This window comes from Panthera onca, chromosome C1 (genome assembly GCF_046562875.1).
Source record: "Panthera onca isolate mPanOnc1 chromosome C1, mPanOnc1 haplotype 2, whole genome shotgun sequence".
Classification (NCBI taxonomy): domain Eukaryota; kingdom Metazoa; phylum Chordata; class Mammalia; order Carnivora; family Felidae; genus Panthera; species Panthera onca.
Window position 1 is genome coordinate 119206576 of NC_138346.1, and position 16136 is coordinate 119222711.

A 16136-nucleotide genomic window follows, 5' to 3' on the forward strand; every position below is an offset into this window, starting at 1 on the left:
CTACCTGAAAAGCATTTCTAGTCAGACCATGAGTTTCTGTCACTGTGCTTGAGTTATATAGCTTTTACTGCCACCTTTAATTTGCTACACTTAGTGAATGCCTTCCACAAAAGTATAGCCAAGATAAAATTCTATGAAAACACTAAATGCTTTTTTCTGAGTACTTCCTCTTATGGGAGATTGTTGGATGAGGCCAGAACTTGGGAGGACCAATGTAATTATTAAAAGTAGCCAGAACATTTACACATGCACGCTTGTGTGCACACACACAAACACAAATCTCTTTCTCTCTTTTTTGTTGTAAGATTGCCTTTATCTTTTACCCTTCCGATCCAAAAATTGCTAGAGGCTATTGAGAAATCTGAGGCACCTTACTGAGACACCTGTTTGTTAATGACACCATCAGAGGGCATATACCGTGCCTATCCTATTCTTTCTAGACGGTCCCACACGCAAGCAGGCACTTACATAATAATGTTACCATTTAATAAGTACCATGTGATCATTTGCAACCAATGTGAGAAATTTCCCTCAGAGCTTTTTAAACTATGACCTCCAAAGGCATTCAGGGCCAAGTGAAGTGAATGTCTGCCTCTTGCTTGCTGGGAACTTACTTTCCGCTGTATTTCACAAACCTTTTTCCTGTTTGGGTATGATCGCGGATGCTAGGGAGTAATGTTTTCGGCCCACATGGGTCACCGTAATGTCTTCTCAGTGGAAGATCACTCAGAAGACAAGTATGATGACAGCCGTCGTATCTAGTGCCTAGCAGTGCTGGTAGTAGCCAGCTGTACTTCTGGTCCTGAAACTTGATACTGCAAGATGAAGTGACAGCCAACTGAATACACAAAAATTCCTGCTAGGTAGGATAGTAGGTGCATTTTTGTTAAATAGGTAAGAAGAGAATAGCTACCATTTATTAAGAGCTTATTTTGAGCTAGGCGTTAGGTACCTAATCTCATTTAATTATCCACAGCTATTATCATTCCTATGGTATTGATGAAAAATCCAGAGCTTGGAGAAGTTAAGTAACATTACCAGTGCACTGTGGCCAGGATTCCAGGCCAGGTGGTCCTACTCTAGAGCCTATGCCCGTTCTCACCTCACTGGGCAGCCTAAGTGGGTGCCTGTTGTGACTTCTTTTTAGACATGTAAGCCTTACACTGGAACTTTTTTTTTTTTCTGAAATGCCAGTAAGTCATATTCTCTCTCTTTTTAACATTCAGCAAACCAAGAAGGTCAAGGAGGGAGGACATAGGCTAAAATATTCTAAAATAAACCTAAGGTGTAGCATGAAATTACATAACCAAGAAGTGGAATGTTTTGGTTACTGGGTGGTACTCTGTTCTTGGAACAATTTTCTATGTCTATTTTTTTTTCAGTTGTTTTTTGCTTTTTTAATCAGCTGCCCAAAATACCACAGACAACTGTGGTATTATATATACATGAGCTTAGATGTGAGATGTTTTATTCTTTCTTTTGTTTTATTTTAGCACTACTACTTTTTTTTTTTTTTTTTTTTACAATTCTCATAACAGCTTTGACAGATTTAAATGAGTTTTTCTTTTTAAGACTAAATTCTGTATTCTCTGCAGACCTCTTGTTTTTAATGTTTATTTATTTGAGAGAGAGAGTGCACATGTGTGTGCATGCATGCAAGCAGGGGAGGGGCAGAGAGAGAGAGAGAGAGAGAGGGAGAGAGAATCCCAAGAATGCTCTGTGATAACAGCCTAGAAGCCTGATGAGGGACTTGATCTCAGGAACCAGAAGATCATTCTTGAGCCAAAATCAAGAATCGGACGTTAAACCAACTGAGCCACCCAGGATCTCTTTATACTTACTGATTGAATGGGAAATGTAAGAAATCAAGTGATACTTCTAGAAGCTACTTCTCAGTTTACAAACTACTTTTTCAGTTTTGTCTTCATATTTATTATTTTGCTGACTTCTCATAACAGTCCATAAAAGCAAATAGGTTGAATAAGAAACCAAAAGCACAGGTAACAAAAACCAAACTAAACAAGCAGGACTCCATTAAACTAAAGTGCTTCTGCACAGCAAGGAACAATAAACTGAAAAGGCAGCCTATAGAACAGGAGAAAATATTTGTAAACAATATATCTGAAAAAGGGTTAATATCAAAAATATATAAAGAGCTCATACAACTCAATAGCAAGGAAGCAAATAATCCAATTTAAAAATGGGCAAAGAGCAAGAAAAAAAATTTTGAAACTATGTATGTTGATGGATATTAGCTAGACTTACCATAGTGATCCTTTTGCAGTATATACAAATATCAAATCATTACGTTGCACACCTGGGACTAATATGTTATATGTCAGTTATAGCTCAATCTTTAAAAAACACAGGCAGAAGTAGCTAAACACAACTTTAGAAACTGTTATTGGAAAATTCCCAGGAATTTCCAGATAGAGGATACTGGAAGTATCTACTGTAATTCTCAGAGCTACATGATTTAACCAGAGACTGATTGTATTTTTAAGTTATAAATCATTATTTGTACTTAGAAACCCAACATCATCTGAAACAGGTAAAGTTTTGAAAGCCTCATAGTCTGCCACACCGTAGTGATTTTCAAAAAGCATTTGAAAGGCTAATCATGAGTAACAAGTCTACCAAAATAGCTAATCCTCACTATAATGTCATTATAAAACTAATCACGAAAATACCATAAGAAAACATATATATGAGTTTTGTAATCTCTTCTCTCTCTAAATTTCTTTCTTTTTTAAATTTTTTAATGTTTATTTTATTTTTGAGAGAGAGAGAGTGACAGAGTGAGAGCAGGGGAGGGGCACAGGGAGAGGGGGACACAGAATCCGAAGCAGGCTCCAGGCTCCAAGCTGTCAGCACAGAGCCCGACGCAGGTCTCGAACTCACGAACCAAACCATGAGATCATGACCTGAGTTGAAGTTGGACGCTTAACCAACTGAGCCACCCAGACGCCCCTCTAAATTTCTTATAGTAGTTTCTCATCAGTAGTGAAGTGTATAAATGTTTATAAAGTATAAATTTATAATATAATTACGTTTATAAGTTATAAATTATTTAAATATAGAACCACTAGTCTAGATTAAGAGACCCTGAATTGTTTTCTCAGTTACCAGAAGACAATAAAGTTATGCTTAGAATACTCTTCTTTCTGAGGCAGAAAATGGATTAATACAACTCTAAGAATGAAAGCAAAATGGCTTTCTTTTTAACCAATATAATCATTAAGTTAAATTATATATTTATAATTTGTAAACGTTGAGCATGCAATTGCTTTTTGGTTCTTTGGCCCTCAGTTAACCTAATAATGTCATATCCTGAACAGGCACACTGCTAAGAACAAGGAGTCTTGCAGTAATACTAAAATCAATTCATACTACTCAGCCACAAAAAAGAATGAAATCTTGCCATTTGAGACAACATGAATGGGCTTTATGCTCAGGGAGATAAGTCAGAGAAAGACAAATACTGTATGATACCACTTGTATGCAGAATATTAACAAGCAAAACTCATAAAAATAGAAGAAAATGGTGGCTAGGAGGGGCAAGGCTAATTGGGGAGATGTATTTAAGGGTGCAAACTTGAAACTAGTAGGTAAATAAGGTCTGGAGATCTGTTGTACCAGCACAGTGATTATAGTCAGCAATACTGTATAATAAACTTCAAAGTTGCTAAGAGAGTGAGTCTTAATTGTTCTCACCACAAAAAAGAAATGATAATTATGTGACATAATGTTAGGTAACATTAAAGTGGTAATCTATTGCAATATATAAATGTATTAAATCAGTATGCCATATACCTTAAACTTATACAGTGTTATACATCAATTCTATCTCAATCAAAATATTAACAAAACACAAAAAGTAGATAAGGAAGTTTTATTATTCCCATTAAACAACTAAGACAACTGAGAGAGAGAACTTGATGTGTCCATGCAACGTATACAAATATATTTTGTATATTTTGAGCCCCCCAGCTAGTGAGTCATACAGCTAGGATTGTGAGTTCCCAGAAGGCAGGAACCTCCCTAATCATCTTTTTAGCCGGTGTCTAAACACAGTGTCTAGCACGGAAGAAACACTCAATAAATGCTTCAGAATGAATGACTAGAACTCAAACATGGGACTTCTGACAGCCAACTCCAGACTCTCCAGTCTGGACTATAGCATGCTTTCATTTATTAAACACTAATTTGTTGAGCACCTACAAGGTGAGAAACATTGATTAACTTCTCATTCAGTAGTTTCTGAGTCCAATAAGGTCCATAGCCTTGTGCTGGGCATTTCTGATGCTGGGTGGAAACTCCCTAGGGGTAGGACCTTGCTAGTGAAGCAGCGGTCAGTCCACATGGTAGACTGCAAAAGGAGGCACTTAACCCTCCTCATTAAAGATGGCTGGAACATTGATTCTGGGAAGGGTTTTTAAAGCAAATGAGGAAAACGTGAGAAGAGTGGCTTCTGAGAAAATGCTTCCTAAAAAGGATAGAAAAAGAAGGCTTTTTCCTCTTATTTTCCACTGAAGAGCAGGCTAAGGATAGCTGTGTAAAGAGTTCTGGCTCATATCTTGGTGCCAGTGGCAAATGTCTAAAAAAAATTCTGAGGTTGAGGCTAAGAAAATAGTACTTTAAAATAAGTTATTAATAAAACACTTAAGAGGAAAACAGCAACCACTACCAGATTATGGGACTTTACCACAAGAACCACCAATAATGGTTTAGAGAGCAACAGAGAGTGAAAAAAATGTTAATACCCATACTTTAAAGGGGTGTGGATCTATTTCATTTGGAATTTCCTGTTCTAAATGCAGGGTTGCTCTTTCTTAAATAAAAGTGCATGTTTTTATCTGAATCAGAAAATTGTATTCTTTGAAACTTATAAATTCCTTCACAGCAGTTGCTTGTTGCCACTCATTTACAGAATTATGGGTTATTTCAAAATTTTATATCATTTTAGAATATATAGTTAAATCTCAATTGTTCAAAATTTAACAAAGCTAAACTCTTATAAGTGGCACGCTTTCTTCAGCTTAAAGCATCAAATGTCAAGGTTATAGCAGACATCTTTTCAAAGCGCAGTCTTGGGTAGGTTTTAGAGGAAGAATATATTCACTTAATTTCATATATTCTGAGCATTTACATTATTACATGATGATAAAGTAATAATTGTCTATGTCATAGTTTTTCAAAATAGAATATTTGAACCATCTGCATTATTTAAAATTGGTTTTCTGGACTCCATGCATCATAATCTGTGGTGAGAGGGCCTAAGAATCTCCTTTTAAAACAAGTATTTTAGGGGCACCTGGGTAGCTAAGTCCGTTAAGCATCCAACTTCAGCGCAGGTCATGATCTCACAGTTCGTGAGTTCAAGCCCCGCATCAGGCTCTCAGCGCAGAGCCTGTCAGCGCAGAGCCTGCCAAGTATCCTCTGTCTCCCTCTCTCTCTCTGCCCCTCCCCTGCTCACATATGCTCTCTCCCTCTCTCTCTCTCTCAGAAATAAACAAACATCAAAGAAGAATATAAAATAAAAATAATAAAACAAGTATTTTAAATGATTCTTTTTGCACATTAAGGTTGAGAACTACTGGTCTAGATTAAGAGACTCTGAATTGTTCTCTCAATTATCAGAAGACAATAAAATTATGCTTAGAATACTCTTGTTTCTGAGGTGGGAAATGGATTAATACAACTCTGAGAATGAAAGCAAAATGGCTTTTTATCTACTATAATATTAAATTAAGTTGGTAGCTTATTCACTAAGTATTCCAGGTGATTGAGCTATCCCATATGTGGAAATGTAAGAGGTTGACTAACTGAAAAAATTAATGCGCAGTAAACCAGTGATAAAAGCTTCTTCGAGAGTACTCAGAACAGCAGCAAGAGGAACAGCCAACTTTGGTAACATTTGATGTTCTCTTTTTGAATCCTTGTGGAGTTTCCGTTTCTAAGATGGAGTAAAGAAGAAATACATATCAAAACAGTGCAGTGCTGTTCCAGCATTTCGTTAACTTGGCTGCATTATCAAGACTGTGCTGTTTACTACTTCCTCACATGGTGCTAAGTGCTCTTGGGTGTCTTATTACTTAAATCCTGACATTTGGTGCCCAAGGCATCTTACAGCCTGTGCAGAGGAAGTTGTCAACACAACATCTCCCATAGTTCTGGGTCTATTCCCTAAACATTTTGGATTTGACAAATACTGTTTCCGTCCTCTTCAGGGCAGAGATGTAACATCGACATTGATGAGTGTGCCTCCAATCCCTGTCGCAAGGGTGCGACGTGCATCAACGACGTGAATGGTTTCCGCTGTCTATGCCCCGAGGGGCCCCATCACCCCAGCTGCTACTCGCAGGTGAACGAGTGCCTGAGCAGTCCCTGCATCCACGGGAACTGTACCGGAGGCCTCAGCGGGTAGGTGGCTGCCATGTATGAACAGTTCCTTATTGACTTGTGTCAAGCTGGTTGGGTTTCGGAATGGGCCATGCCCTGTGGAAGTCTGTCAGGGACCTGAGCTGAGACTGAGTCGCAGATTTTGGTAGTCTCCTTGAGTCTTCCAAACCACCACTTGTGCTCTGCCTTCCATTGCTGAATAGGTAGAAAATAGGGTGGGGCGGGGAGGTAGTCAGTTCATGGGAGAAGTCCAGCGTTATTTTGTGAGCCTTTGGCAATTGTGCTTTTAGTAGTTATTATAAGATTGAGTTCTGAGGGAGGTTCTATTTGATTTTTCCCCTGCTTAAAAAAAAGCTCCTTTCTGTTCTATCATGGTACCAACGTGTGCCACTGAAGTGGGGCTGGTCTCACCTGACTTTAGACGTGACCCTGATAAGACATCCATGGTTTGCAAGCCTCTGAGATTGTGTGATGTGTTGGTAGGTACTTTTCTAGAAACTCAGAGTGTGATGTTAGGTCACAAGAGATAGATCTATACTCTTGTATGCTGGCCGGAAGATAGGGCTCTGGGCATTGCCATTTGCCATACTTAACAACAGGTGAAAGAACAAAGAGTGTATTTAGAGGTAAAGGAAAATCAAATTATTTCCAGATGAATTACCTCGGTATTCCTGTTTCAGACTATGGTAGCCTGCAAAGCATCCCAACCCATGTACCTTTTTCCTAAAGATCTCCAGACAAGAGAGGCTTTTATTTCCTGGTAACATAGTATAAGTGTTAATAATGTTCAGATTGTGAACAATGTATATATATTTTGCATACCTTCATTTTTGTTCCTTTTCCGGCTCAGTTTACCCTAGGTGCTTTCTGGGGCAGGGTTTTAGGAGAGAACAGCAAAGCATGTCTTGGAAGTCAGACATCCCAGGAGCTCTCAGAGAGGCTTAGAGTCTCTGATACTAACCTACTTCTTGGGTGTCTGTTTTGCATTAGAAACAGATGATCCTAAGGTTTGCTTTATTTTAGTTTTATATATAATAAAAGTGCAGATTTATCCATGTTAATGTGCCTTTCAAATTTTTTTTTTTTTTTAACGTTTATTTATTTTTGGGACAGAGAGAGACAGAGCATGAACGGGGGAGGGGCAGAGAGAGAGGGAGACACAGAATTGGAAGCAGGCTCCAGGCTCTGAGCCATCAGCCCAGAGCCCGACGCGGGGCTCGAACTCACGGACCGCGAGATCATGACCTGAGCTGAAGTCGGACGCTTAACCGACTGAGCCACCCAGGTGCCCCTTGTTAATGTGCCTTTCAGATTGACCCAATGTATTGTACCAAACACTGTTTACACATGAAAGCTCACTATAATTAATTAATTTCTCCAGCATCTTTGTGAGCTGGGAAGCACCAGAAAAATCTGTTTACTGAGTAGTCCAGGTGGGACCACATAATTCATACTGTGTCCATGGCAATCCAAGTATAGGTTCAAAGAAGAGTAGAAATGAGATTAGCTTACCCATGAGCTCCTCTGTCCCTCATTTCTTCACCAAATCTTGGATTTCATCTAAGACTCAATTGTACATTCATCCTCCACAGTCAAGAATATTATCTGTCTCCTTTCAGATACAAGTGTCTCTGTGATGCAGGCTGGGTTGGCATCAACTGCGAAGTGGACAAAAATGAATGTCTTTCTAACCCATGCCAGAATGGAGGAACTTGTGACAATCTGGTGAACGGATACAGGTGTACTTGCAAGAAGGGCTTTAAAGGTGAAAGACGTAGTGCATATTTCTATCTCCCTTCATACAGTTTTCTTATTGCATATTCTTTGACTTACCTCTTCCTTTCCCTTTCTCTATTCCTATTCGCTCATATAGCAAACATAACTTGAGAAGTTAATATTTATAAGGCACTTGGGGAGTAAAAACATAAAGATACATAGATTCTACTAGCAGAGAGGTGAACTACAGGACTATTTAAGCTGAGCAGCTAGGACTCCACTTATACAACTTTGGAAAGATGTTCTAATTGTAAGCTTCATGGTGCTGGTTTGATTCTGTTGGAATTCACAAGAGATCTGGGGAGTAGCATGAGAATATTGCCTTACTATAATTATGATAGCAATAATGCCATGGAAGAATCCATGCATTCCAAACTCTTCCAACAAATTATCTTACACATTGAGATAAAATATATAGCCAACTAGGGCCTTCTGGAAACATGTATTATAATGGGTGTTGTATAAAATCATTTTCTGAGTTGTTATTGTTGTATTTCCACCATAAATTTTCACTTAAAAACTCATGAGAGTGAAATCTGTGGGTAAATCATTTATCTTGTACTCCTCTATCCACTTAGTCATTGATTTCCCCACTCAAAAATTGTGCCAGGCTACCAAGATACATCAGTATGTTTCAGAGTCAATTTACTTATTTGAAAGCTTTCTGAGAGTATATATATTTTAGTCATTAATTTTCTGATATATTACATTTGCAAAGAATGTAATGACTTTCATTACTTTCATTATTTTTACATTAAAATAAATTTTTTTTTATTTACAATAAAATAAAAATACTTTCATTATTTTTACATTAAAATGACTTTAAAAGCACTTTTACTTCTTTGTTTCCTTGAGACTTGCTGATCAATGAACTAAATAAAACTCAAAATGTAAAATCCCAAATTGTACGGCTGGTGAGTAGAAGAGTACAGTGTGAGCCCAGACCTCTGTGCTCCCAGACCACCGTTTTTTTACAGTGCTGTAGTTGCTCTATCTTGAGGCTCTGTGTCAGGCTCTATTGAAGATGCAAAGGTGTGTAATATTTGGGTACTGGTCTATCCCATTAATGCTTCCTTACTTTTGTCTTTTTCACAGTGGGAGTAGATTCCATGTCTTGGATCAGGGGAAAACAGTTTTATGGCTTCAGAAAGTACTACCACATCAATGGTAGAGACTGTGCATATGAAAGAGTGGGCATAAATCAGAGGCTTTGATTATGCATTAAAAAAATATTGTCCCTTGATAAATTATACCCCCTTTTTAGGCCCTGACAGCCACTTTGTATAGAAACAGCTGATAGATCAGCAGATTTTTAACCTCAATGAGCTTCTTAGTCCATTGTTGAGAAATTACTTATATTTGGAGGTATATTCAACCTTTCAGCTATTAGAATATACTTACTCCATTCATCCTTTTAACTGTCTTTTACTGACAGACTATATGTCAGGGACTTGTCACTGAAATGAACGAAGAGGTATTCCAGGAGCCTAAAGAAATTCAATTTCTAAGGTAGTTAATATTTGCCATGAAGAGGATTGCTTAGTAATTGTTAAAAAAATTTTTTTTAATGTGTATTTATTTTTGACAGAGAGAGAGACAGAACATGAGTGGGGAGGGGCAGAGAGAGAAGGAGACACAGAATCTGAAGCAGGCTTCAGGCTCTGAGCTGTCAGCACAGAGCCCAACATGGGGCTCGAACCCACGAACCACGAGATCATGCCCTGAGCCGAAGTCGGACACTCAACCGACTAAGCCACCCAGGCACCCCGCTTAGTAATTTAAATAATGAGGAGGCTAACAGAAAGTTTCACTGTTTTGGGGTTTTCTCCCTTTCTGTCTATAGGCTATAACTGTCAGGTGAATATTGATGAATGTGCTTCAAATCCCTGCCTGAACCAAGGAACCTGCTTTGATGACATAAGTGGCTACACTTGCCATTGTGTGCTGCCATACACAGGTGAGTTCTGCAAGTGAAGGGACCAGAGGGGACCTGTGTTCTTGCCTTGTCATTCTAAACCTCTGAGTCTCAGAGACAAGAGTCTGTGGCCCAGTGACGCTTCTCTGAGGAATCACTCCCTGGTCACCATCCTGCTCTCACTGACTAGATCTTGAGCTCTGAGAAAACACTGTGGCTTCCCTAGATGCAACTGGTAGGGAAACTCACATGCCTTCTTTGTACTTGAGGGTTTAAATGTTTTTTGTTTTGTTTTTTTTAATTCTGTCTGACTGCTGGTTTCATTCATTATTTGACTGGACCCAGTGTTGTCATGGCCTGTGCTCTTAGTCATAGTTCAATAATAACAACAACCACCACTTATTGATAACTTACTATATGCCAGACACTTTGCATATTTTGGATTTCTTAATTCAGTGCTCAAAATAATTCTGTAAAGTAGAAGTTCCTATGACCATTTTATGCTGAGGCAAAGAAAAGTTACTTGCTGAAGGTCACAGAGGTAAGTGGTAGATCTAGGATTTGCCTCTAAGCCTCTCTCAGTCCAAAGTGTGTCTTCTTAACTGCCCTTCTTCTCCTTACATTCAGTACCACTACCTCTCATTCAGAGAGGTATTGCCCCTTGGATGACGATGACACACACAGAAGACAAGGGTGTGACTTCATTTCGTATCAGGTGTTCTTTGTTTCAGGTGGTATTTTAGGAGTGTGCTTGGACGTTTCTTCTTTGTGTTCTCCTGCCTCATTACTGCCGTCTTGTGATTGGTTGTATTTGTGTGGCTTATTTACCTCCTTATCATCCATTTTCTTCATCTGTGGAGAACAAAACAGAAACATGGATGGTGGCTTTGCATGTTTCTCTAGTATGCAGCATGCAGGCAGGAGCATGGCTGAATTCGTACTCCCGTGATGGGCTGGTTGTAGTAGCTGTTACCAGTGACTGCGGCTGTTTAGAGTGACAGAGTGGCCAAAACCAGAACTCTGTTACCTGAAAGACTTGATGTGATGTTGTTACCTTGGCCCCTCTTGGGAAGAAATGTTCATGTAGGCAAATAGCGTTTAGTCAGCCTCACAGATAAAAAATCAAAGTTATTGGAGATCCTTAGCTATTCTCAGACAAAGGAAGTCTAAATGATGCAATTCATAATGACAGTGCTGATCACATTTGCTAATAGTAAGAGCATCTCCCAGCCATAAAGACTGAGACTTGATGGCTGCAGAGAGATATAAGCAGGTCATATCATTATGCTCAGTCATATCATAGTCTTACCTGAGTATAATTTAGGTGTTCAGCTCATCTTGAAAATACTTATTTTATCTTCTTGCTATCCAGATCCCTTAAGAATATTTGGCTGTATGCTGGCTGTTGGTTTTTCTTCAGATTAAGATCCCGATAAAAGAATTTACTATTATATTATATTAGACTGAAAGCCTATGCATATTAAAATTTTAGTGCTGAGTGTGGCTAAAGGTTCTATCATTGAGCTTTGCCACTATGAAGGGAACTAAGCAACATTGCCTTCCCTAGTGAGCCACTCTTCTGACCCAGATACCTTAAAAATGGGTTGGGTATGTTGGTGAACATCTGTGGTAATTTTTTTTTCTTCCTGAATATGAAATTTTAGGATAGAATTTTAAATTGAGTTAGCTGTAACTTGACTTTAAAAACACCCTCATCTTCTTTTAATAAAAGCATTCCTTTCCTTGTTTGCCTGTGCTGGAAGCTTATATTCCATATGCTAAGGCAGGAAATATTGATGTGCAAATTTCAATGTCATGTTGTTGATGTTGGTATGAGGAGGTATGTTACTAGCTGATCAGAATAACTTCACTGTTTCCTACCTCCCATGGCCTTCTGATCAACTCCATTGCCTCTGGAACAGGCCAGCAGAGGTGGTGGGGAGTAGAAGGCTGTATTGTTGCCTCTTCCTGGCCCACATGAAGGAGGATCTGTGTGGCTGAGCCTCTGAGCCACACAGACTCTTAGCTGTGGAGATGCAGAAAGTATTGCACCAGATGGACACAGGTGTCCAAACCCATGTAACCACACATGATAATATGGATGAGAGCAGCCCAGCAGTTGTTGAGTGCTCACTCTATATGCTAGGCTCTGTGCTAGTGAAGACTTCATGAACATTTTGTTTTTCATTTAATCCTCCAAAAGCCTCTGTGAGTTACATACCATCCTATTTCTCATTTTACTTATGTGTAAGGCTCAGAGCAGAGTAATAACTTGCCTGTTGTTAATATACCAAGTTAGAGCTAAGACTCAGAAGACCCTAAGTCTCTCAGATTCCAAAGCTCTTAACTGCTACCTTAGTCTTGAGTTCAGAGAGCATCCTTTGGTTTAGAATTTGCAAAATTTCAGTTTTCTTGGCTATTTCTCTAAATTCTGTCATTTGCTTTACAGGCAAGAATTGTCAGACTGTGTTGGCTCCCTGTTCCCCAAACCCATGTGAGAATGCTGCTGTTTGCAAAGAGGCACCAAATTTTGAGAGCTACACCTGCCTGTGTGCCCCTGGCTGGCAAGGTAACAACATGGGAGTTAGAGAAACCAGAAGCTTTAAACAAAGTGGTCAGATCATCAGATTAACATGGAAGGCCCAGGTCTTCTGAGGCCTGCTTGTTGTCATGAGCACTGGCTTTGTACAGGAATGACCCAGAAAGCCTTTTCATTTTCATGTCTTTGGGGCCCTCTAGTGGCTGGAAGCCTCCAGCCTGAGTCTGAAACCATGATGTTCTCACAGTCCCTGGGCCCTTTGTGCCAAGGGCACAAAGCCTTATGGGACTTCCCAAAGTGGGAGACAAACCAGAATATCCCCATCTATCCCAGCTGAAGCTTGGATCTCCCCATGCATTTCTGTGGGACTCACTTTCCAAAGACAGGACCATTCATCGCCCCTGTGTTTCTAGGTCAGCGGTGTACAGTTGACATTGATGAGTGTGTCTCCAAGCCTTGCATGAACCACGGTCTCTGCCATAACACCCAGGGCAGCTACATGTGTGAGTGTCCTCCAGGCTTCAGCGGTATGGACTGTGAGGAGGACATCGATGACTGCCTTGCCAGTGAGTATGCCGGCCAGCTCCTAAGCCCCCTGAGGCACTTAGGGAGCAGAATAGAGCCCAGTCGAGGCAGCTGCCTCTCAGTGCTGAGACTGGCCATCCCAATAGCTTATCACATGTTTTTAATATTAGTATTTTTTATTTTTTTAAATGTTTATTTATTCCGGGGTGGGGGGGGAGCTGCACACATGTGCACATACGTGGGGGAGGGGCAGCGAAAGAGGGAGACAGAAAGACTCCCAAGCAGGCTCTGTGCTGTCAGCGCAGAGCCGGATGCGGGGCTCAGTTCTGTGAACTGTGAGATCATGACCTGAGCTGAAATCAAGAGTTGGACACTTCACTGACTGAGCCACCCAGGCGCCCCAATATTAGCATTTTTTAAATCTTCTTTGCAAAGCCAGTGGCTTTAGGAGTTGAGGCAGTAGAATCTCTTTAAGAGGTTCCTAACTGATTTTTGTATACTGACAAATTGGGGACAATGCTATGATAGCTTTTTTTTTTTAAAGCAGATCCACTGAGGTATAATTAGTATATAGAAGTATACTACCAATATTTTAAATGCACAGTGTTGACATTTAAACCATAAGTAAACATAATGAACATATCCATCCCCCTAAAAATATTTTATTTTGTAATTTCCTTCTTCCCCCTTCCCTGTCCCAGGCAACAAGGGATCTACCTCTGTCATGACAGACTTACTTGCATTTTTAATAATTTTATATAAATGGAATCATCTAATGCAAACTCTTTTTGGGGGAGAGGGAGTATGACTTATCATTTAGCATATTATTTGAGACTCATCTATGTTATGTGTATTAGTAATTCATTCTGTTTTATTGCTAGGTCATATTCCATTATTTGGATATACTTGAATTCACTAGTAGGACATTCAGCTTGTTTTTAAGTTTTGAGATTCTATAAATAAAGTTATACTCTCTTGAGTAAATATCTAGGAGTGGAATAGCTGAATTATGTAGTAGGTATATGTTTCACTTTTCACCAAATTGTCAAAATGTTCTCCATGGTGGTTCACCATTTTCATTCCCACAAGCACTGTTTGAGAGTTCCAGTTGAACCACATCCTCAAGAACACTTGGGTGTGATTGCTCTGAATTTTAGCCTTTGTAGTGGCTGTATATGGTATTTCACAGTGGTTTCAACTTGAATTTCCCTACCTATTAAAAATTTTGAGCATCTTTTCATGTGCTTCTTGGTCAGCCATATATATTACTTGGTATAGTATCTATTCAAAACTTCTGCCCACATGAAAAATTGTATTATTTGTCTTATTATTGAATTGAAAGAGTTCTTTATATTCTAAATACAAATTCTTTGTCAGATATTTGCCTTACAACTATCTTCTCCCAATTGTACCTTCTGTTTTTTCTTTTGAAGAGGAAGTTTAATTTTGATGAATTTCAGTATATCCATAATCTTCATTCAGAGTTCATCTTATCTTATTTAACAAACCTTTACCTAACCCAAGGTCACTGAGGTTTATCTTCTTTGATTTCTTCTAAATGTTTTATACTTTAAGGGGCACCTGGGGGGCTCAATGGGTTAAGTGTCTGACTCTTGATTTTGGCTTAGGTCATGATTTACTGGTTTGTGGGATCGAGGTCTGCATCAGGCTCCTCGCTGATAGCATGGAGCCTGCTTTGGATTCTCTCTTTCACTCTCTGTCTGTCCCCCCCCCGCCGCCCTGCTCCTCCCCCCACCCCCCCAGCTGGCTTACTCTCTGTCTGTCTCTCTCAAAATAAATAAATAAATAAACTTTAAAAAATAAACAATAAAAGTTGTATACTTTTAGCACTGACCTTTAGGTCCACAATCTATTTAGAGTTAATTTTACATGTAGTGTGAGTTTTAAAGATTTTTCTTTTTAGACTTTAAAGAGTAATTTTGTGTTGTAATCTTGCTAACCTCACTTATTAATTCTAGATTAGTTTAGCTTCTAAGTTTAGTTTAGATTTCTGGAATTAAAAAAAATTTTTTTTTAAGTTTATTTTTATTTCTTTTTAGAGAGAGATAGAGAGCAAGCAGGGGAGGGGCAGAGAGAGAGAGAGAGAGAGAGAGAGAGAGAGAGAGACAGAATCCAAGCAGACTTCGCATTGTCAGCACAGACCCCGATGTGGGGCTCAAACTCACAAACGATGAGATCATGACCTGAGCGGAGGTCAAGCATCTGATGCTTTACCAACTGAGCACCCAGGCACCCCAGGAATTTTTTTTTTAACAAATAATCGTGTAATCTCTAAATAAGTATAGCCATTCTACATTTTAATTCTTTTTAAATCTATATACATTTTCTTTTTCGTACATTGTTGCACTGGCTAAGACTTTTAGTAAATGCAAAATAGAAGTAGTAAGAGAAGCAAATCTTTCTTTGTTCTTGATTCTGGTGGGGGAAGCATGTATGTAGTTTCTTGCCACTAAGTATGATGTTACTTTGTTGCCACTAAGTATGATTTTGGGGTTTTTTTGTTGTTCTTCTATCAAGTTGAGGAATTTACCATATACTCCTAGTTTGCTGAAAGTTTTTTCTTTTTATGATGAATGAATGTTGATTTTTTTCAAATGATTTTTCTGTATCTGTTGAGGTGATAATATATTTTTTAATATATAAGTGAATTATGTTAATTAATTTTCAAATGTTAAACCTTAAATTCCTGGGGTAAATTCTGCTTGGTCATGATATATTCTCTCTCTCATATGTTATTGGATATGATTTCCTAAAGTTTTGTTACAAATTTTTGTGGGTATATACATTCATTAGGGATATTGTTCCCCAATTTCTTGTACTGTATTTGTATGGTTTTGATACAAAGGCAATGCCAGCCTCAGAACCACTTGGGAATTGATTCCTTTCTATTTACTGAAAGAGTTTGTATACAATTGGTATTACATCTACTAAACATCTAGGTCTGGAACTTTCTTTCTG

At 38.8% G+C, this 16136-nt stretch overlaps 1 protein-coding gene across 1 annotated transcript in view; it reads left to right on the forward strand.

The window, feature by feature from the left end:
• Nucleotides 1–16136, forward strand: part of NOTCH2 (notch receptor 2) — a 164058-nt gene that overhangs the window by 114424 nt on the left and 33498 nt on the right. Inside the window, exons 13-17 of the mRNA XM_060621722.3 lie at nt 6231–6423; nt 8022–8167; nt 10022–10135; nt 12543–12662; nt 13046–13198. Of these exons, the coding sequence (XP_060477705.1) occupies nt 6231–6423; nt 8022–8167; nt 10022–10135; nt 12543–12662; nt 13046–13198 (726 nt within the window). The remainder of the gene's footprint in view (nt 1–6230; nt 6424–8021; nt 8168–10021; nt 10136–12542; nt 12663–13045; nt 13199–16136) is intronic.